Raw genomic sequence first — 24,794 nt, forward strand, 5'->3', positions numbered from 1 at the left:
CGCTGAGTGAAATGTAGACAAAGCGTTTATCCTAAACGACGGTGTTCATAGTTTTAAAGCTAACTTTGGCTCAGTATATTTAGCAAGAATATTGATATATCTCAAAATGATAAGTAAGTTTAATAAATATGATAAAAACCTGTTCAAATACCAACATATATCAAATTAAAAAAAAAGAGCTGAATACGGTCTGCGTATCACATGAATAAGGGTGTAATAAGAGTCTTTTATGTAGAGAAGTGCTTTTTAAAAGATTTTCCTTGTTACAATTGTCGTCTGTATATGAAAAGGTTTCTTGCTCTTGTGACTTATTCAGATTGCATATTAAAATGAGTACTTGTTTACTTTGATATATTTGTTATAAATTATTTAACTGATTTATTATATATGAATATTTTTCTTTAGTATTGTATGCAAATATTGAACTCAGTTGAAATCTGTTTCATTATATATATACTCTATAATGACTGAATCTCATTACACTGAAATGAAGGTACGCTGCATACAGTTCATCTATGTGATACGACTACGGTCAAACTTTGCTTATGAAACAGAAATATTGAAATAATTACAATTGTATGTTTTGCTTGACCTTCACTTTTTTATAGGTGTGACGTCATTATCTAAAGATTCATGAATAGCGAATATGCATTTGTTAAATCGGGATCAGTTGGCCTATTTAAGAAATAAATAAAAATAATAAATAAAAAAATCCTTTAATTGATTTATTCTCATGTATTGTAATCAAACTTGATTTGTAGTATCTTTATTAGGCCCGCAGCCAACTTTGTTCAGCTGGGACATTTGACCCCGTTTAGGGGCTGCTAGAGCTAAAACTAGAAATGCCTTTATACAGCGTCTCATGAACAGCTTGGTGGATCTTGTTCATACTTGGTCTGGAGCATCATTATAAGGTCCTCTTCCAAATTTATTTATATAGGAACTTATAGCTAAAAGAAGATATGCCTTTCTTCGCATTAACCACTAAAATGTAATGGATTTTTATCAAACTCGATGTGTAACAATATCGTAAGGTCTCCTGCTATTTAGTTACAAATGGGGATAGAGACCAATTTAGCTAAAACTATAAACACGTTTAATGACCTCTTCTCATGAACCGCTTCATGAATCTTCATCAAACTACTGCTGTAACTATTCGTCTAAGGATAAACGAAACAAAATTGCAACCCTACGAAACATTTGCGAAAAATTAAAAGAGAACCATTTAAATTGTTAAAGTGCGGTGTTTAGTTTTGCAATTTGAAAAATGTTAGATGAAAAATTCAAAAACTTCTTTCCTTATTACAATTCGCCGACCATCATTTTTAAAGATATTTCTTGTTTTGATTTAACGTCGCACCGACACTTGATGGGTCATATGGCGCCTTTCCAGCTTTAATGATGGAGGAAGACCCCAGGTGCGCCTCCGTGCATTATTTTATCACGAGCGGGCACCTGGGTAGAACCACCGACCTACAAGTATGATAAAAAGTATATTTGATTTTTTGGTAGTTCTGCATAGGTCTTTTTTCTACAATGTAGAATTTGGTCGCCCGCCTACCTCAATACAAAAAAGCGCGGATCTACGAATCGAGGGTCGCGAGATCTATCACCGAGCGATGCTTACATTCAAAATAAACTGAACGAAATTATAATTTCGTCTCGTATAAAGGTAAATTCTAAACGTTCCTCGCTATAATATCTGCAAATGGTGTATAAAATAATAGTATTATGCATATTACCAAGCTTAATGCCATTGTATGTAACTACGGTTTTCTATATATTGTGTCTACTGTTGGCTACAGCTTAATGCTGAAGCAGGTTTTCCACTAGTTTTCTCATATTCTTCTAAACACAAAAGTGTTTTTTTTTTTTTTTTTTTTTTTTTTTCATCAGCCTTTATTTTTGTTGAAATTTCAATGAAATAACTACAGTACGCCCATTTTCAACTAGATATGCGTTCACATGACCCTAAAGCCCTCACTAATATGTCCCTGCCACGCCTGTAAGACAGTAAATGGTCATCAGCTGTTTAGGTGATGCTCAACTATATAAAGAACACAGTGATGCACTCATTTTATGTCTAATATAAATAATTATGTTTCTGAAAACAAGGTACACAATTCACATGCTGAACAGCATTCCCAGTGATAAGTTCGATGCCTATAGGTCATACACTTTTGTAAGACGGACGTACGGACAGAAGCGGACAACGGCAGAACTCCCATCTCTAAACAATATGGGGGTTAGCAAGAAAAAATGTAATCATCTTAATTTGAAAGATAACGAAAAAGCAAAAGGTTTGCCTAGGGTCTATAACATATCATATGCAATGAAAATAACATTGATTTATATATTATGCAACAATTACACATTATTACAATGGTCATTATTTGTTAATCCAAATGTACACGGTAAAACTATGCCGAAATTTTTTGTCACTAAGTCCCAACATCTTATTTACGTTTACACAGTGTTAGTTTCTTTGATAAAGATTTTATTTTGTACATCAAAGCTCGATGGAATTGCAGTTACTTTAAATTGGTGGAACATCACACATTGGAGACGAAAGTACATGTCACCATGCACCGCGAGGTGCTACTAATGTTTCACAAAAGACCTAACCCTTAGCACATCACGTATCACCATTAAATAATGATTTCATATATGAAAGGCATTTGATCTTTACCAGACGGAATAAATGTGTTCCTAAGATCTATACCATGAAAGCTAGTATGACTTCATGTATAGCACTTCTTTGCTGAGCAAGAAGCATAGTTTCTTCCAGTATTGCAAATTCAATTGATCAGAAACCCCTGGTGTATATAAACATAATTTCAATATTGTTCAGTAATAATTGCAATCAGATATACTTTCTCTGCACGATAACATTTTACAATGACAAAGAGTATTGCAACTGTGAACAAACGAACTGTGAAAAGGTGAACAAAAAATATATTTTTCTATTTGAGAAAGCGGTGTTTTATTACGACTAAAAGGGGCCTCATTGCACTTATATTCTAAAGAAATTAAATGACCTGCAGTCAACTAACCTGTTCGAAAACAAATAATTTTACATATCTATCACTCTGTGTAATAAATATTGGTGTATAAATAGAGACTATTGAATATTTATGTTATAAAAATTAAAATCAAGCTTTATTTACTCTGGATAATTTAGTTTTGTTAACAACCAATATCTCCCAGTTTCATACGAATGAAAAACACCAGGCCACTGAAAGCGCTTATACTTTTAAATCTATATACAATTCTTATACGAATATATTCTTATTATAATCATAAACGTATGATCACCGATATTGGAATATAACATGAAATAAGTGCGTTTCTGAATAGCGAGATGTACAATTAACGCAGTCTGACTGAATATTTAACAAGATGGCGTACAAATCAGTTTTCTGATGACACAGAACGCAGAACGTTAATCAAGTCTCACAATATAACTGTCAAGTATGGTATGTCTATTGTATCGTTGCTATCTGTGAAAACTATGTACATCATAATCATACAAGTATTACGCATAATTTCCAAATAATGACAGCTAAATGTCATTGTATGTGGCTACGCTTTTTATAATAGTGTCTACAGTTTGTTACAGCTTGGTGCAAATCAATCTTCACCAAACAGTTTTTCTCACACATTTCTAAACATAACTGATTTTTTTATTTCATTTTTTTTTTATTTAGGCCTTTGTCCTACCTGTATAATTCAATATGTATTACATAATACAATATGTATTACCTTGTACCATATGTTTGACGCCATGGGAGTGAAATAAAGTCGTTACTTTTGTAAAAACAGAGTGACGTTAAATGTCGCTCTAAGTATAGAAGACGTTTGTTTATAAAAGGTAAATTGAAAGTAAAGACTTTGACACTGGCCTATTTAAGAAACACAGTTTCAGCCTTTAACTGCATTTCAAAATCTTTGGAATGATAATTACAAGCACACAAATTATCAACAACACAGAGTTAAAAATTACGTGTAATAGTAAACCCGAAGTTACTTAAAACTGTTAAATATCCATAATTTCTTTGTTCTTTCTTAGAGGGTCATGTACTTCAATCCTGTTTACATGTTTTTACTTGAATGGACATAGACAAGCAAAAAGCAAAAACTTTTAATAACACAAAGTGTCATGAATTGCTACAGATAAAAAAAGTTGAATCAACCGTGCTTACAAGTATCCTTCATCCTTATACAACGTCATTAAATGTCCATGAAAAGCGCAGTAATACCAGCTTACGTCATTTCCTTTTGAATTATCAATTAAAGTGTCGTGAAACGTGAACGTTTGACCATGACGGAACATATGTAAAAAGTATGCGGTATTTCTCGTTACAGATCTGGTGCGGTCGTTCTGCACATGTCCGGAAATGTTATCAAATGGAGCGCACGACAAAGTTACGCAAATTTTTGCATGTCAGCACGCATTTATAATATGTGTAATATACTGACTAAAGGTTAGTGTTAGTATCACCATTGCATTAAAGATATCGTTTGAATCCGTTATATACCGGAGTCTGTAATATATCAGATCTGTTTTTAGTCACAGTCAAAAGTATGATACCAGCACGCTAGAGTGAGGCTGAGCATCTCTCCACTCACTCGTTGATACAGCCTCAGAAAAAGGTTTATACTAGAATAACTCATACTCAAGGGCACTATTTGATACATAATGCTCACTATATACTCAAAACACTAATCCAACAAAAAAGGGTAAAATTGTTAGAAAAGGTCGATATTAAATCCAAGCATCATATGTACGTTTGCACAATAGACTTAGGAACTAAATTCTTTGATCAGTAATTACGATAAAGATCTAATTGTACAAATCAAAGCTTGAGGAAATTTCAATTACTCTGGGTTGGTTGAACTTTACGAGACATTGGAGACGAAAAGACAATCCAGTATGTACCGTGTGGTGCTATTAATGTTTCACAAAAGACCTAACCCTTAACAGATCGCACGTCACCATTAGTTAATGAATTGATATATGACAGGCTTTTTGATCTTAACCAGGCAGATAAAAGCTTCCAAAGTTCATTCACAGGCATACCTATATCATACATGCAATCAAGTGTATTCAGACTGTTCACCAGATATTCTGATTTGCTTAGAGGACAATTGTGCTGAAAGCTTATAAAACCAAGAACCATATAATTTCTACTATAGTAATGATATTTTTACCTTGCATGTCTGCAGAAAAAATGTAAATTAAACATAATTTGAATAATGAGGGTAAACATGGAATTGCTTTTTTTACTGCACAAAACGGTGGCACATTTTAGCAGCTTGATGAATAAACAGTGAACAAAAAAATAATGAAAAAACAACGGTAAGTTACGTATGGAAATTGGCTATGACCATGAAATCTCTACCCATTTATAGAAACCATACTGTTTTCTTTAAATAAATGATCAAGGTACCGTTTAAATGACGTTTGATTATATACACTTTAGTTAAATAAGTCGGAAAGCTTGTTTGAAATGGCAAACGTTTTGACGCATAGAACGTCGATACGCCACAATTACGTCATTCATTTCTTACGTCATATTTGACGTTGCTACTGAAGCAGTAGTCCCTGCATTGAATATCTTTTCCGTATCCGGTCGGAATTGAATACAGGATTTTGTATTCGTAAGTAAAATAATTCCTCATTTTAGACAGAAAATTCGTAGATATATAATAAACATTAATCTTTCATGTTGTAAGGTAAACAAATGTTATTTTTCATTTTAAGGTCTTGTCTAAGGTTGTGACTGTATTTTATCTACTTTGTAGTTTATCAATAGATTATGAACAATGTTACAATAAACTATATTTCAGTACGGAAAAGGCACACCTCGTTGCACTGACGTCAACATTATTCATAAAAAAGAGTTCAAGTCATTTGTTAAATTACAAGGCGAGCCAATCTTTAGTAAATAAATAAATTAAAATGTTATTATGTAGCATAAACATTAGGAATTAGCAATATTTAATTTAGAAAATTACATTACAAAACCCTGAAATACGGCTGATTTATAAAGTTAGAGAATACCCAAATGAACAACAAAGAATAATTGATAATTTCTTTCAATCTGATATCAATTTACGAAACTGCATTTGCCATTTTCATTTTTTCCCTAGGCTCCAAAAAAAAAATTGTTTAACTCGTAATAAAAAGATCTGTAACACTGCAATGGGAAAAACGATACATCATGTTATAGTATTTTTAGTTTTTACGCGAAAGCAAGTCTGCCAAAAAAGGTCAAAATTGAGATCCCTGCTACATATGAGACAGCTAACACGAACTGGTATTCTGTTGAAGACAGTTCTACACGGACAAGTAAGTGCTCGTTAGTGTTTCGATCTTTTCCACTGAGCTTTTTCTATTTTATCTTCTAAGATATTGATATCAAAACGCACGCTCTAAAAAGCCCCAACACCCATTCTCCTTTTTTTGGGGTATTTAGTTTCTATTTTGTTATACATGTTGCGTAAATATACAGGATAGTGATAACTAAAAACGTATTAAAACACAAAAAGCAGGTGTAACTCTTATAGAATTTGAATATAGATGAAAAATATAGGAATGCTATAACAATCGGTGGTCACTTATAAGAAACACCTTTACTGATCGCGGCCGATGAGGCCGCGATCATTTTGAATAGGACAAGTATATGTGCGCTGGGAAAAATATTTCATGATGGACCTGTGAATTCTTTACTTGTGTGTGAAACACGTCTCATAAGCGTAAATACGACTAGCTTCTACTGATTATAAAACATACCGTACGATTTGTTGTGAATTAACTGGTGTTGTACTTTTAGTAGTTCAACCGCCACCCTTGTTTAAGAGCAACATTTAAAAACACGTATTTTTCATTCTCAAGTAATAAGTAAGTAGACTCGCCCAGTTTAATCAATCCAGACGCATACATAGAGCGCTTACTTCATCCGATTTACATTCGGAACATTTTCACGCGTTTCGGGCTTTATCGTATGTTTAAGGTTATAACACACTGAATAGTTGTTGTTCTTTATTCTATATGAAACTGACCCATTTCCAATGACCGCAGCACACATCAGGACCCATTTTAAATTTCTGTAACTTACATTTTCTTGAAGAACATTGTCAGTTCTAACTAAAAATCAAAAGAAAAGTGGGGGTCATGTTTGATGCAAGAAAAATAATTTCAGTCAAACACACAAACTGCAAAATCAGCTAAAAAATGAGACCCCAAATTATACTGGTGGTGTATGATCTAAGTTTCCATGAAAAATTTTGTCATGTTGTTATTTCATTATGAAAATGCTACCTACATGTCAAGCATAGATCTGTCATGTGATTTTAGCAAAAAAAATGCAAAGAAAATAAGGAAAATAGCCCTACAGAGCAAAAAAACTGAGGACTATTTGTGTCCGCCATTATGCGACTACCATTTTTTTTCGCGCCATTTTTCTATTTAGTGTCTGTATGCCTTAACATGGGATTTTTGAACCGTCCAAAGATGTTGGAAATGTTTGTCTCATTATTTATTTTTTTTTTAATAAATATGTTACTGTTTTCATTTTCTACCACTTTTGTTTCCACCCTTGCCTGAAAAAAACAGTAATGAGTTTATACACTATTCAGACAATTGTGCTCTGTTGAAATTTAACCAAACACAAGTTTACCTGCATAAACAGAAAGCATGATATGTCACCATGCGCGGATCCAGAGTGGGGGGGGGGGGGCCGGGGGCCGGACCCCCTCTGGAAAATCTTTAAAAAAGGAAAGAAGACAAGAAGGAAAGAAAATGTTTTTCGAAAAAGGCAACATTAGGACCGCATGTAAAGTATATGCGGCTGCTGCTACATACGACCCCGACATAATTCATATTTTTTATCTAAAAGAAACTAAGAATTTTACCTTCAAGAAAGCTTGATTTTATCATTTTTCCCAAATTTAACAGGTTAGTCCATAAAACTGTCCCAGAATGCAAAAAATGAAGTTCTAAATTTCAAAATTTCCAGGGTGGGAGGGGGGGGGGGGGGGGGGGGCAGGTGATCGGACCCCCTCTGAGAAAATTGGCTGTGTCCGTGCATGGTCACTATACCTGTCCAGTACTGGACATTATGGTAAACGCTTCTTTCCTGCACAAATGACAATTTCGCAACTTCTGTCCGGTTTGTACAAATTTCTGGCCGCGATAAACCATTTGACTTGTACTTTATTTACCTCCTTCTCAAATGAGACACACTGGTCAGTATAAAGCATGTTCTTGTCTCACGGATATAACTGACTCTTTCTGATGAGATCGACTGCATTCTGATGTGAAAAATATAGTCAGCAGACTATCTACTCATTTTTGTACAAGATAATAATTACATTCTAATATTCTAAGAAATATCTTGTACGGCCACATCTTTTTATATCTTTTTATCAACATTTAACGAAAAAAAATGAACAATTTATACGTAAATTCCTATGAGGTGGCTACATTTATGGCAGATCAAAATCCAATGAATTGATCAAGTTGTACTAATTTAAAATGAAATTTCACTGGGTTGCCGGAAATACTATCATAAACAAAAACAGTTTTTAACGACATGATTTAGACATATCATATGACTGAACCATAAATTTTATAAAAATGTTTCAACTGTTGGAAACGTCTGCAATTTAAATTTGTAAAGATTTTAATGTTTTTAATTAAAATTGCTGAATTGTCGAGACTCTCCAAACTGACGTATCTTTATACCCTTAGGGGAGCAGACGAGAAACAATTCCATCTCGGTAACGAAAATATTTATGAAATTGCATGTTGTTGCCTACAATTTTCTGTAATTGTCAGGAGGGATTTTGCCCTAATCAAATCTGTCTTTTCCACAGATACATAATCGAAATTATTTGAGATATGCGTTACAGAGACATTGAGAAGCCTGCGACGACAGGAAGCCAGCAAGAAGAAATAGTTTTCAATATCGGAAGTCAATCATCTTTTGATTCGAACCGAGAATAAAACTAGAAGATAGGAAAATGAGGTTCCTTCAAAATCTGTTGTTACTGCTTTATTTGTTTTAAATAAGCCTTAGAGTAGATTCTACTTACATATGCTGAAATATGCAAAATATGTACTTTGTAGGTGTGCATATACAATACGTACTTTAAAATTATGAAAATATAGTCTTCAAATACGTTTTATTTATATTTTTTAATTATTGATAAAAAAATTTTTTTTTATGTAATCTTACTATAGGAAATTTTTGGTATTTTCATATCCGGGATAGTACCTTGTACTAATTATATGTATATAATTATATGTATTTGCATTTTGATATTTTGATTAACGTTTTCCCGCCATTTGACGTTACGTTATCAGTTTTACGTCACGTCTGTTGTTTATATTTGTATGTGTATTATCCTGATGAAGGCGTTAGCCGAAACGTTGATGAGATAAAAAAAACCTATACATAATACGTGTTGTTGTTGAAATACCTATCGCATTAATTATTGATATCAATTCTAATTACATTTAAATGTATTTTAAATAATTATAAAAATGAGCATTTTCCACCTTTTACAGAAGTACATGACTGTACTTTAAAACTTACTCATCACTTGAATTGTATACATTTTTATGCAAACATTGTTTCGTTTTCGTTGTTAAAATATATGAATCTGTAATTCTAAATAAAATTAAATGGTTATAATAGTTTTATTATATAATTGTGTAACTTAATTATAAAATAGTAGATATTATAAAATATTAAATTTGAAAAAAAAAGTATAATTATATAGACGTCCATATTTTCTGTACTACAACTTAACTACTGACCTTCCTCACTCTCAGTTTGTGTCGTCGTCGGAATAAGACTCTGTGCCCTCTTTCTGTCCAAAACTGCCGGCGGTACCCAAAACTTCTCTTCCGCCGGATCATGTACAGGCGAACTTGGACTAGATCCCATTCTCTTTCTGGAACAAACTATCCACTCTGTTTTATTCTCACAATCCCTTGAACCATTTTCACTCGAGGACTTAAGCCTCGTTGTCAACTTCTTCAAACTTTTAATGACCTCCACGATTGGTTTTAGTGGTTTCAAATTTCCAAAACAATTCCGTCTCCTATAATTCTTATTTCTAGTAACACCGGTAATCCCTCGCTTATTACTACTTCCCGCGTTTTCTGTCGTCCCAGCAGCCGACTGTCGCTGATGTTCTTCCAATAAATACTTTTCATACCAATTCAGTCTGGATCGGCGGTAACAGTAGACATAAACACACGCCAATAGCAATACCACTGTAGCGATCGGTGCAGCAATATATATCGCTATTAAATAATTGGCGTTCTCCTTACTTTCCAATTCCATATTGGAAAAAAAGTCCGATAGGCGATTGGGTCAATTATAAGGTCGGAAATTGATCGCGACAAATAAAAGGCTTGTCACATGCGATAAACATTTACAGGATTTTGTTTAGATAACAGCTGTCCGTGACTTGCATTTCAATATATTTTCCAGATTGATGTAAATTCTTCCGTTGTTTCCTTGTTAGCCCCTGTCTACGTTCTGAAATAATAAAAATGGTCAGTGTTAAGAAGTTAATTGCTTTTTTTTTTGTGCCGATAAGGAAAAACATGTTGTTTTGGGGTGTCATCGATTTTGTGTCATTGTTATCAGTCAGTATTGTACTTTTATTTGACGGAAGGAAAAGTGGCATAGTGGGTTTTGCAAATATTAATACAGAACTCCCAACTTCGCTCGTAACAAGAAATTTAATTAGTCGGACATGACATTTTGGTCAGAATTTTTACTTGAAGTTCACACATAATACTACTGATAGACATTTTTAGACGAAACTTAATAACCATCTGACTGCCTTTTGTCTTAGTTTTTATCATTACCTATACAGTGGTCAAAGCTTTGACTAGAATTCAGAAAAAAAAATCGATTTTTTTTATCGAGAAATTAGAACCTTGATAATTGAATTTGAATTGTTTTCGCTGCATAACTGACATTTGCAAAATGATGAGCAAATTTATTTTGCAAATGTATACATGCATAAAACCAAGAATAAAATCATTTTCGAAATTAAAACACACTTGCAGGATTGTAATCATCTGCGTTTGCCATTACCGGAAGGACTCGTACTGTTATTTATATATTATTCTTGTCTTGCTTGAGAAAAAGATGCAGTAAATATAGGGAATCAAACTTCGAAATGGCCTTTAGATGCTCTGCCAGCTGGCCACTGGTCTGAATACACATTTTCCCCCGATTTTTTAAATAAAGCTCTGTACCATGACATAATTAAAAATAATGTATTTTTTCCATTAATTGTTTGTCTGTTCAATACGGAAGAGCAGGTGCGTAATATCTATTAATTCGAAATTTCGAGAAACGAAACAAGAGACTTCGAGTTATTCATTTAGTATTTTGCCTTTTATCCGCATAATTTGAGCGTCTGCCCGTCTGTCAAAGGCCAAAATATTAACGTGATACTTCTACTGACTTTTATGTAATGAAACGAAGAACGGATACATCTACTTACACATTTAAACACTGTACTCTAGAGACTTGAACATATACTACCCTACATCGATATATGGCATACTAGAGCCTTCAGAGCTACTCCATATTTTAAACGGTATCCAAGATACATACATGTACCTACTTTTACATGCATAGTATGTTCTGGTGGTAGGGGCTCGAACTAGCTCAAAACATCCAGATATAGTATAGATAGCGAAAAGTTCTTAGTTCGAGCACTACCAGGTCACCTTCTTTGACTTCTCCTCAAAATCAAAGCTACCCACGGACCTGATCTTGGTCGGACTCATAACTACATGTTCGTGTAGGGTATGTCTATATTTCCTTGTCATGTTGGCTCAAACTAGGTCGAAAACCTTCCAGACATAAACATTGAGGAAATAATGAGCGAACGCTGTCAGGCCATCTTATATAACCCTCTAGGGTTTCCAGAGGATTACCCTACCGAGAGTTATCTGAGGGCTACACAAGGTATCTAATATTGGAAATGACCTATGTATCTACGTATAATATGGTACTTAGTATCTCGAAATGTCGAGTTGATAAATAACATAGAACTAACACTTATGCTCTGTCGTAGTTTAACTATTACCTAGCTAAATTCCTATGATGAACTTGTCCATCCTTCAATTTGGACAGTACCATTAGCTGTTTAAAAGGGGTGCTTACCAAACAGATACTGACGGAATAGCGAACAGTGCAGATCTTGATCAGACTGCACTGGTCGCTAAAGCACTATAAAAACAATCTTTCTGCGATTTTAAGAGGTGATTTAATCATTCTGGCTTCTCGCAATAGCATTTTTTCATGTATGCTAATTTCAGAATAGAAACCAGCTTCATTAAACTCTCCAATCCCCTCATATCAGTTTTGGTAGACTTCTAGTCACGTTTTTCAACTACATACACTGTATGTGGGAGTGGGAGAATAATTAAATGACATGTAGATTGTCTTCGTTATACAGAAAAAGACACCTATGCAGTCTTTGACTTCCAGCATTGGGCTTTCCTTAGAATAAAGTCTCTTTAGTTGCACTTCTGGACGTGGAGAATCAGAAACACATTGTGCGTAACACGAACACTTACCATTTGTAGTTGAAATATTGTCTCCAGCGATGTAGGATTTACATTAAAAATATTATCGCTGCCATTTAGAATTCGTGGATGTCATGCACATGCTTTTTGCAGTGCATTAAAATAGGGAGACCTGTATTCCAAGCGAACCTTTCAGACAGATTTCCATTTGCATGCATTTGACCGCCTTTTAAGCTCTTGTACGTGATTCTTAAATTCCATAATGCTATTTTATTTGTGATAAAACAATTGGTGTCCAGACAGAGAATATGCGCAATTACATTATTAAGTAAGTCGTGCTCGTGATTCCATAAAGTCGTACCGTCGTATGGGAGATATTCAAGAGCAATCGAATCAATTGCACGCTATATACATCTGGTAGAATAATTTACCAGGTTAACCAAATATTTATATTCATTGCAATTACCTTATATGAAAATTACCGAAAATAGGAAATAACAAGAAATTATTATGTTCTATGTTCATACAAGATATGTAGCAGTCACATTTACATCAACAAATCTATTATAAATGACACTTTCATGATAATTGAAACTATATTTTGTGAATCGGCAGCAACTAATGTGCAGCATGCACGGAGTTCACGGGAATATCGCTAATAATCTTCTTAGTCTTATTATACAATTATCGACTTTTTCATAGGTTGATATCAGAATTTATCAACCCGAAAAGGGTTATATTCACCGAGCCGAAGGATAAATCCTGATATCAACCTATGAAAAAGTCAATAATTGTTTTATTACATAAATAAATGTATGGTCAGTCTTGTTATTACAACTGTATCTTTAATAAATTCAGACCAAATCAGGTTGATATTGGTTTTCCAAGCACCTACTTCGATCTATTTTTATTTTCGTACTATTTATAACCCAAGATAAATTGATATGCTATGTACTCATTACTTTTCGAACCGTTTTCAGCCAATCAGAGAAACAATAGAATACAGTCATGTAATAAAACTGAATGATGACTTTTACTGTGTTGATACAGGTTGCATCCAAAATAAAAATATGCAAGAAACACCTGACTTTGCAGTTTTGACGTCTTTTTAAAACGTTTATAAAACAGAATTTCAGTTTTCTTCTGTTGTGCATTTTTAATATATTACTGGATATTTAATAAAATCAAGTGAAATAAATCATAATTACACACAGTGCTAGTTACAGATTACTTTGTATAGAAAGTATGAAACCATTTCAAAATTGCGTTATTGGTTGAAGTAAGCACAAATAAAAATGGGGAACTTCAGGAAAATTCGTTTTTAAAACTAAAGACAACCTTTTTCTAATTAAAAAGAGTAATATACTGGTTAATTCCATAAACATTAACTATCAAAAGAAGTTAAAGGAAATACTTCTACTGTCAAACCGTCCGTCACAAGTAGTGGAACCTGCGATACTTTCAGAAGTACGCAAACTTTGTTGATGAAACTTGGCATATTTATAGGGGATAACATGCATTTCCCATTTAATTGTTACGTCCAAAGTCTGGATGTTACTGCATCAGTAGAACACGAATACAAGAAGCGACAGACACGTCCTTGCTCTTAAAGGCATCTTGTTTTAACTACATGAGAAGTGACCTAGATTTAAACCGTGGCCTGACACTTTGAGTACTACAAATAAATAACAAATGCTGATTAAACTGGATAAGGCCATGACTTAGTATTATATAGAGGATATTTGTTTGTTTGCAGTGAGATATCGAAATATATCATCACCGATAAGGGAGACAATTGAATATTTTCACGAAGGCGGAGCCTGAGCCTTCGTGAAAATATTCAATTGTCTCCCTTATCGGTGATGATATATTTCGATATCTCACTGCAAACAAACAAATTTTCTTTTTATTTTATGCTAGTTTGTGAAGATCAACGAATTTTCTGTTTATTATGTGCATAAATGTTCATATAAATCCAATATTTCATGACGAAATTCGGATTTATTTAAGCTACCGTGTTACATATGATACATCCGCTAAATTACCATGGACACTTAGGCACATTAATATCGAATATTGGTGATTAGGTTCATTAAATCAACACGACGCCATTTTGTTTTTAAAAACAAAAACTGCATTTAAATATTTTGTGTAAAAAATACACACCGCAGCTAACAGAGGCATTGACAAATGCCGATAGTTAAGTAGAAGCATATTTAAAACTTTTCGGGTCAATCCGTCAGTTCGTTGAATAACCGGAAGCTTGCTTTGTTTACCAAAACAGATTAAAAAAAAGAACATGAAAAATCTAAACAACTGTGGAATATGCGTAAGTCCTTGAAATATCAAGCTGCAGAATTAAATATCATCATGGATTCAATGGAAATAGCTAGGAAATATTGATCTAGGAGCTGCATAGCATAACAAAATGGATGGAAGTTGGAACACAACTGGCTGGGCTTGGAGTGGGAAAGCACTTCGACGAAAATGCTGGCATATTACGTAAGGTTGAGTTGATGTCTTGTGATAATTAACTAAGACAACAACCAACTAAATGTGCTGTCGCCAGTAAAGTCTACCATACGATAGTGAACCAATGGAAAAAAAGTAGAGGAAACAGATCTGTAGCTACATGAATGGCAAGGCCAAGCAACCAAGCTGACAAAGGTAACATTATTTCTTTTGCAAATTTAATTATAGCTAGCCAGTTCTATATACGATTGTCTAGCAGTTCATGCCTCGTGTATGGCTTAATATTAGTATAATCCAGTAATTTTAAAGGCAGCAAAGGGAGGTAATTAAAGAATATATTTCAAGGGAGATAATTTATCTGGAAAAAAAAAGAAGTTCGGCACTGTGAGTGATATAGATTTATATCTCACTGCTATTTTCCAGTATTTCACCAATAAGCATAAAATAAAATATTATTACAGAAAATTAATAATATACCAAGGCATATTGTACATAATCGATGAAAGGAAAGGCAGTGTGAAATGATAGTATCTAGCTAAAATGCATAGAAACAAAATAGAAAACGCTATGACTCCGAAACTATCATGATAAGCAAGTGTACAATAGTCCATTCAAGTAGAATGCAAAGTGCTAGGCAAGTCCAGCTACGGAAAATCCAAGGCTGAATGCACAATGAATTTTCAACATAATGATGATGTCTTAAAAAGAAAACAAAATATGAATCCAATGCAGGTTCAGGAGAATACATTTTTGAACACTGAAATTGTGTTTGCAAAAAATATCATTTGTATTTTATACATTTATATCATGTTTCATCCTTGTAATAATTGTATATAGAGAATCCGGTTGCTAGGTTATGTCTGTTTCAACAGACCCAAGTGTTAGAAGTTTGTAGCAAAGTGATCCACAAATATATTATATATAGCATATGTATTGACTTATAGATACATTGCTTTTTTCAGCTTTCGACGGATCACAGATCAATTGACCGAAGAGTTCTAACTAAGTAACTGTCATTTCGAGGACTTCAGCAGCTGCCGAACGGCCGAGTATTTAGATCAAGGTTCACTCTTAAGGTTAAGAACGCTTGTCCTTAACACCAATGATAACTGAAGGCCAGTCGACCGCTAAAATTAGAATACTAATCTTAGACTAGTAACCAACCTAGGAAGTGAGTTTGAACTTTTGCGGCACAACCGCTATATCAAAAGCCTTTTAAAGGCAAGTCAATTGTGTGAATCATATTTATTTAGAAGCTCACTTGTAACGAACGAACATCGGTTAATGTGTAAGTTAGAAAAATATTGCCACAGTAGAATGCAACTACTCCAGTATTAATTTTGTTTATTGAGCGATTTTTCAGCAACGTTTATGCAGTAATGCATCAGCCATGATGAAAACAAAAGTCACGTCACAACTGTCAACTGAAACGAAAATCTTTAAAATTATTTTTAAGCTATCTTGATTAAAGAATGACGAGGCATTGCAGCAAAATAAACAAGTGTACTGTTGCACACACGCGAAAGGACGTTTGTACTTAATGTATAATTGCACAGTTAATATCAAGTGTCTTTTAATCTTTTTAGCTGCAGGGAAACCATCACGATGCCTGCCTACACTTTAGTATATTCTGGGAAGTTTTTGGTTTATTAAAAAGGTGTGACAGTATGTGTTTTGACTTGGTGTGTTAACGCTGAATTTATATTTGTACGGCTACAGAAATTCTTTGGTGAGAAGGATGGGTCCTTTTTTACACAGTTGCCGACTTGCCTGCTGAGTTAGTAATGAATGAATGAACCGGTTTTAGATATAAAGAGACCGTGATAACTGCACGTGGGTGATATTGATTAACATTATATGGACAAGATTGAAATAATAACAGAAATTAAAGCTTTACGTGCCTTCTAACAAAAAACATTAATTTAGTTGACAAGAGAACATAAACTTCTCTGTTATAAAATGACAAAAGCTAGATCCAAATGCAAACTATTTTCTTGGCCATGTTAATATTAAGAATAAACAATGGGCCGTAACTCCTGCAGCAACAGACTGGAAATCATCAAATGTTTGCAAAACTCTGACAAATATTTGGCTACTCGTATATTCATAAAAGGCGTGTATGCAAGACGAGTTAAACAGGTGGAAGAATACTGGCTTGAGTTCTTATCAAGGTTGCTTGTTATGGACACAGTGTCTATGGTAATTGTCAGAGGTATCTTTAAAATTTACGCATGATTTATAGCATCAAGCGAATTATCAAGAGAACTCGCTTTTTCAATTTCCATTTCATTCATTAATACTGTTGTTGTTGTTGTTGTTGCTGCTGCTGCTACTAGAGCAGATATAACTAAAATAAGTTTGTAGACGTGTTATCAATCTGATATTTCATTTTTATCCGAGGTTTAGTTGTCAAAAAAACCAAGTCCTTGGAAACAACTGCGTTTTGCATTGATCTCGGACTCTTATTGAAATAAAGAACGAAATCCTACACGAACCCGCAAAAGTACAAAACATGAACCTTTCTAATGGCAGTCTATATTCAGTCTATATAATTACGCTGCATGTAATATGAGGTATTGTAAAAAATTTAACTGAGTTAATTGTCACAAAGACATTGATGAATCTTAGCCTACTTATCTTTATTGATTAATAATTAACTATATCACGCGCGCAATAGATATTATCCATGACTGCAATGACAATGCAAAAAAACAACTTCCGCTTTATTGTTTGAAGATATATAGATACGCACGAATTCAAAGCATGTAAAGGATTACGCGTCTCCATTTTTTCTGCTGGTGTTTAACTATTGTATTAATATTAATCACGACCCGCTTACTTCAAAGCATTTTGAACGCAACGATTACCCTGCGGTGCTCACACATTATTTTGTTCGTATTTATGTCTTTCGTTTAGACTCCATCTTTCTATTTAATCTAATAAGAATGATTATATAGTTGAAATGATTGGTATATATATATATATATATATATATATATATATATATATATATATAAAATGTAAAAGTTTGTACCGGATCAAGTATATTATAAAGAAAAAATAAACAACATTACATGAGTAATTACTCATGTAATGTTGTTTATTTTTTCTTTATATATATATATATATATATATATATATATATATATATATATATATATAATTCTTTATTAAAATAATTGTAAAACACAGAAGTCTGCTGCTGTTTATTCCTTACAAATTGAACTTTTATATATTTTATACCTGCACAAGGATTTTACTGACTTTTTTAATATATATATATATATATATATATATATATATATATATATATATATATATATAACGCAAAAACGCGTTATAGAATATCGTCACAATAGGAACACAAGTCTACAATTGGAATAAGCCTCTGGTGACAACACATCCATCTTTCAAATATATTCGTGTACGTATTTAACGATTTATACCAAATGTTGCTAGAATTCCCAGATGCTGCGCCCCCACGGATCGAAAATCTGTCGCAGTGTCGCCCTAAGCTGAAAATTATTAATAATTCATTTATTCTCTTCACTTAATTAGACACTTATTTTATATTGGTCATCCATCGTCCAATAATTGCCATTCCATTAATTCTCGACTGCCGCTTATTCCCAAACCACCTAAGATAATTAAATATGACTGCTCAATGTCGCAACCAGGCTGGTGATCCATTGAAAAGTGTCTTTCGCTGACTGCGCGATTTTCGCAAACTGGTTAATTCATTCTAGTGGAGCGTCATACATATACTCGTTTTTTTCAGTATGTAGAACAAATCATACAAATTTAAGGTTAATTGCCGTCGTTACTGTTGAAACAGTAACATAACCAAGTTAACAACCTTTCCCAATTTTGTTTTATTCTTCACCGAAGCGACAGTCAAGCAATGTACAGTATACGGAGAAACAAAAAAAAACAAACATTGTTCGCTGTAATATACAAGAAAACATCGCGCCAGCGTTTTCTATATGGAAATCCGTATTTTAGAACGATAAAGAGTTTGTTATTTGGGTCTTGTAAAAAAGTGAACACATGACGAATACGCAATATTTGATGACTACCCAGTTATCTCCGGAAATTTCAACATTAATCAGCATTATAAGCAGAACCAATCAAACGAATAATTAGCATATGAAATATTACATGTGCTGGTATTCTGTACACTTGATTTCATTAGAAGGTCAATAAATTATCTACAATCTATATTTTAATAAAAAAGTTAAATCACTTTCAAATCGCCAGAGTACGATACTTTAGATCGCGAAAATATGTATCTATCAAAATTAGAGCTCGTCATTAAATTATTCTGTATAAACTGCATTTTACCTTGACACTTCGGAAAATCACATACTGTAGCTTGAATAGGATTTGAATTAACTAGACCTGCTCCCGTCCCTATGTTTGTTCTTATTCTTTTACTACGAGGGAAGTAACTCCAGAAGGTTGTTTCTACATTGACACTTTTTATTGCCCCTGGTTCCAAACATAGGAGGCATGGTTCAGCAATCAGATAAAATTGTGCTATTTTAGAGGCTTAAAATTTTCTTATAAAACGTTTCCAGTATTTATATAAAAATAACCATGCGGCCAGGGAGCCAGGCTATGGATTAACCAACGCTACCTCAATTACTCTTCCCTACTACCATTTGCCAGATGACACATTAACTAAGTACAATTTCATTTTTCTCTCTCAATTTCACTCATTTAAAAATTTACACTCGAACTGAGCTTAATCAATGTCGTATTCTACGTGATTATAAAATTGTTTCCTACTATTTCCGTTTGTCATTAGATAATTGAACCATACAATCTTCAGAAGAATCTTGGTTTCTGTGAGGACAAGGAATTCATTCAGAGAGCTGTACAGAAAAAAAGCAGGGAACAAAAAATGTACTCTCAAAAATCATGTTTCTGTTTTTTTTTCTAGTTCCAGGTACGTTTAAATGGACATATGTTTATAAATCGAAAAACAGACTATTAAAGTGTTAATTTATAAAACACTCGCTGATCTGTACTGTGAAACTGGCATAGAAAAGCTTTTGACACGCATTAAAGTGTGCTGTGAAATAGTAGATATTAATTTTACTCCAAGAATTTTACTCCAAGAACACTTAATACATGTTACAGATTTAAGAGGTTTCATAGACGCTGTGTTATTAAGTTCAAAAACATTTTCATCTGGAGGGTTACTATATTTTATAGAGCGGCTCTTAAGTACTAAAGGGGAAGTAAACGTTGATTTAATGAAATAATTGAACAAGAATGAAATTTTAATTTCTAGCACAAGTATAATTAAACTTCCTTCATTGTGGCATTTTTCTGGATAAAAGAAATATGAGTCGCGCCATGAGAAAACCAACATAGTGGGTTTGCGACCAGCATGGATCGAGACCAGCCTGCGCATCCGTGCAGTCTGGTCAGGATCCATACTGTTCGCTAACAGTTTCTCCAATTCCAATAGGCTTTAAAAGCGAACAGCATGGAGCCTGAGCAGACTGCGCGGATGCGCAGGCTGGTCTGGATCCATGCTGGTCGCAAACCCACTATGTTGGTTTTCTCATGGCACGGCTCAAAAGACTTCTTCTCATTTTACATTTTATGGACGAGAGTTCGCGATATAGTTCCTCGGGTAAAAGTGAATGATCTACGCAACTTGTAGATTTCTTTTCCTATTTTGCTCCATATTTTCTCATTCAGCTACGACTCTTATTCAGGTTAAGCTTTTCTGACTTGGAGTAGGCCGTTACAGGGCAACTCAAGTTAAATAGTCTTGATAACAGTCTTATGGCAGTGTACGCAAATACATACAACGTTAATAGCATTCGGACAATAATGGATCTGGCTTTGTTTTCCAGGAAATTAACACTTGTCTCACAAATACAGTTGACATTTTCAACAGTCAAATGCAGTACGTAACTGTCAATTAATGTAATATCTATTCGTTCTACAAGAAACGGCCTAAAGCAATTTCCGTATATAAATTCGTCCGCAATATGTTACCATGGCATGTTGGCAAATCATTTGTTTATTAAACTGACACAAGCTTAAAGGCATGCGCAGTCTACAATTATAGAGATGCCTTTAACCGTATCAGTTGTGCATCACTTAAACGATTTTACAATTACGGATGCACGGAAAGGATATTCTTGCACCGGACTGGAGTTTCCGGTGATTTTTACCCATGCTGGCAAAATTCATCTGGAATCCTATGCCAGATGACTTTCGTGCTTTTAATGACAACTAACAATTCATGCACCGATTAGGCCTATATATCGTTTATGTAACATACGAAAAATTCATGTACCTTAACAGTTTCTCTCCGTTCATTATAGCATATTTCTCGATTCAAAATACGTTATTTTACAACAAGAAACTAACGTTACGCTACTAACCAAAAAACTGAAGTGGAACTTTGCTATTGTGCGTCACTAAAACGTCATGACGTCACTTTTGTTTACGTACGTTCATTTCCCGCGCTTAGTGTACATACTCTACTATAAGAAAGAGTGTTATTTCTATTTGCTTTATTTATTCTATTATTTTTAAAATACGGTATGCAAGAAAAATAATCTATCAATATAAAAAACTTATAATTATGTATACGACACGCAAGAAAAAAATATTAGTCATGTGTTTACGAATCGCATAGTCTCGTTTCCGCCCAATGCGCAGGTACACTCGGGACGGATATTTCAATTCGTAAACACATAACAGATACTATTATAATAATTCCAATTTATCGTTTTATAGACCCCTGAGTTTTATCTTGCATCTTGAGTATATTTTTTATCTTGTTTCCACGATATAGATATCCAGCATTGTCTTCTTCTACCCCGTTCCCCTGTACATAACATTCCCTTTTCACTTTTCAGAAATGTATTTCTTGTCTCTTTTATGTCGCTGAATTGTCTGTCTGAACGAGACGGCGTGTCGCACGCACGACAAGGTACTTATGTCAGAGGTCAAGGTCATAGCTTTTGGTTAAAGATTTTGCAAGATCTTGTCTGGAGCGTAACTTAGACATGCAAGAAGGTTATCTTGCAATTAAACGGATTGTCACGCTTTCTGTTGTACCTTTTAGAGGCATTATTTGGCAAAAAGTTTGCCTAAATGAGACGTCATATCAAAAGGTCATGGTCACATAAGGCGTCAGCAAAACGTTGCAAAAAACTTTAGAAAAGTCAATAAAAATATTCACAAAAAAAGTGTACAGAAGATCCATTTTTTAGAGCTGGTTGCAAGCAAATTATGTTTTGAAAAAAAAGGAGTAAAAATATCTTTTTCGAAATGTATCTGCCTGAAGATATGTTCAACATTGAAAGCGCTTGCAGAAAAAAAAATATAGAAGAGAAACTCAGAAGTCTACAGCTGTTATTTCCTGGCAATTGAACTGATATATATACCATATAGTTTAGTCCAATAGGTTCAACACAACGATAAATTTACTCTTTTTTTCTAATCATTTATTACAATTACTTAAATGAACGCAAATCTGTACCTTAATTGTTATGATAAATCGCAAATTGAGAAAGAAACAAAATGTAATAGGCAATCATATAAAAGTAAACCTATCAATTAGAAACACATCAAAAACAAATATCTCAATGCATCATTCACTAAACAGTCCACAGTAATTACCAAAATCAAACAGTTTCATCTCTTAGTACCGACAATTCATCAAATCAGACACAAGGTCACACCATCGCACTGTAGAACGCGTGTATTAAGTCTTTCTTACTACTAGATTATATGACAGTTAAGGAGGTAGGTTACCTTTTTACCAGGGTAAATTCAAATTAGTTTAACCGCAGCAATATTTTGTATTTTGTGTAATTAAATGTTTTGACTGCTACAATCTCAATTTCAATCTCTGTCCCTTTAAGTACAATTTTTAGCCAGGTTTGAAGTACATGACCCTCCAAAGGTATTTTATATTGAAACGGATATTTAACATTTTTTAATGTATTTTGGTTTCATTTATCCGTAGAAGTCTGCATAATTGATAATGTTGCTAGTTTGCGCGTTAGCTTTCTAATATAAGCTTAAAATGTCGCGGGGCTCGTGTTTCCATGGTAACGCATTTTCTCTCATTTTTAAATAACTATGTATAAAAACGGGTTTTTCGACGGCTTCAGTGCCATTCTGTTAATGACCGACATGAAATATTTGGGTATTATTATTATCAAAATACCAAGCACTTTACATGGTACCCTATTTTTCGTAAAGTTTAAAGTAACCATGGCAACAGAGATGTTTAAAATAGCTTATATCTTGCTTTTTATCGTAATTTCTTTCAAAAAATATTAAATAAAATTGTCTTTCTTGTTAATGTAGCTTTAAAACATCTTATTTCTAACGTAAGTAATATTTTCGTGTTATTTGCATTTATTTAAACAAATTTCACAGCTTAAAATACTTACAGCAGTACCCCTCGGCTGACATTTCTATGGAAAAATCGTTATGCATGCTGATATTATTCTCATGAATATTGTTGAAATGCAAATAAAAAACCGAAGCTATATTCCTTAAATAGACCAGTGTCAACGCTTTTGAATTTTACATATAGGTCACGGGCTTTGTTTCCATGGTAACATCAATTTAATTCAGGAAACCGCAATTTTCTACTGAAATTTGAACAATTTTAGAGCTTACGTTTAGTATATAAGTAACAAATTATCAACGGAAACTGAAATATAGGTATTACAAATCAAACTGCCCAATATGTATTTGAAAATGGTCGTAATAATCAACCTTTCACACAACTATATTCCCAATAACATCAGTTACTATTATCCATTTTCTTACATTCCACATAACATTTCAATATAACTACATAAAAGAAGGGAAATATTGATCATTATTCAGAGTGAAAGACTCATAAATATATTTCAGCAAATAATGGCTGTATAAAAGTAGTTAAAATAAAGAAAATGCACAGAATTACGTACTTTCAAAATAAAAGCTTTCAGTTTTGCGCGGTAACTGACACGTAACGTCATGACGTCAATGACGTCATTTTAAGGCAACAATGTTTTGAAGCATTTCTGCATTATTTCAGCATTATTAAACCATAAGCATCAGATCGGAGACAGGTTATGATTTATTTTCTGAAGAATTGATATACAAACATATCTAGTTTGTCGTAAAAGTCGTCGTAAATCGTCACGTTAGCTTCCGGTTGGGCATGCGCACATACAAATATTAAGGTAACCTACCTCCTTAAGGTAGTGGACCCGCAATGACAATCGGTTAGTCGTATTTTCTGTTTGCGACTTCGGCATTCTCCGTTTCTTCCGAAAAGCCCTGTGCACCTTGACCTACTTTCACGTACGAAACATGCGGGAAAACATAACCACAAGGAGATAGCCAAGTGTCATTACAGGTTAATTGTTTGACTTCCTTTACCTTTTGCTTCCGGCATAGTTCAACTTTACAGGCATGTAGTATTTCTGTATTTTTCTCTTGCAGCAAAGGATAAAGGGTGTTGGGCTGACACATTAGAAAATAAAATGACATTATTTATCATCTATATACTACCAGATACAGTGCACATTACGTTAATTAGATGACTTTTCTTAAAAGTCCGTTTAATAATCAATGTTAATTCTAAGCAATTATTTGCAATACCAGTGCAAATCTTTGACGTTGTAACGTAGCGTTGACAAAATGAGAAATCATTACTGTCAATTGAATATTTTATAAAAGTATCTTAGATATGTTTGCTAATGGTTAGTTT

General features: G+C 33.6%; 1 protein-coding gene across 1 annotated transcript in view; it reads right to left on the reverse strand.

Annotated features, from left to right (window-relative positions):
- LOC123548479 (synaptotagmin-1-like) overlaps positions 1-24,794 on the reverse strand; it is a 157,643-nt gene that overhangs the window by 38,037 nt on the left and 94,812 nt on the right. The window contains exon 3 of the mRNA XM_045335781.2: positions 9,827-10,556. Coding sequence (XP_045191716.2) covers positions 9,827-10,358 — 532 coding nt within the window. The 5' untranslated portion in view covers positions 10,359-10,556. The remainder of the gene's footprint in view (positions 1-9,826; positions 10,557-24,794) is intronic.

This window comes from Mercenaria mercenaria, chromosome 15 (assembly GCF_021730395.1).
Source record: "Mercenaria mercenaria strain notata chromosome 15, MADL_Memer_1, whole genome shotgun sequence".
NCBI lineage: Eukaryota > Metazoa > Mollusca > Bivalvia > Venerida > Veneridae > Mercenaria > Mercenaria mercenaria.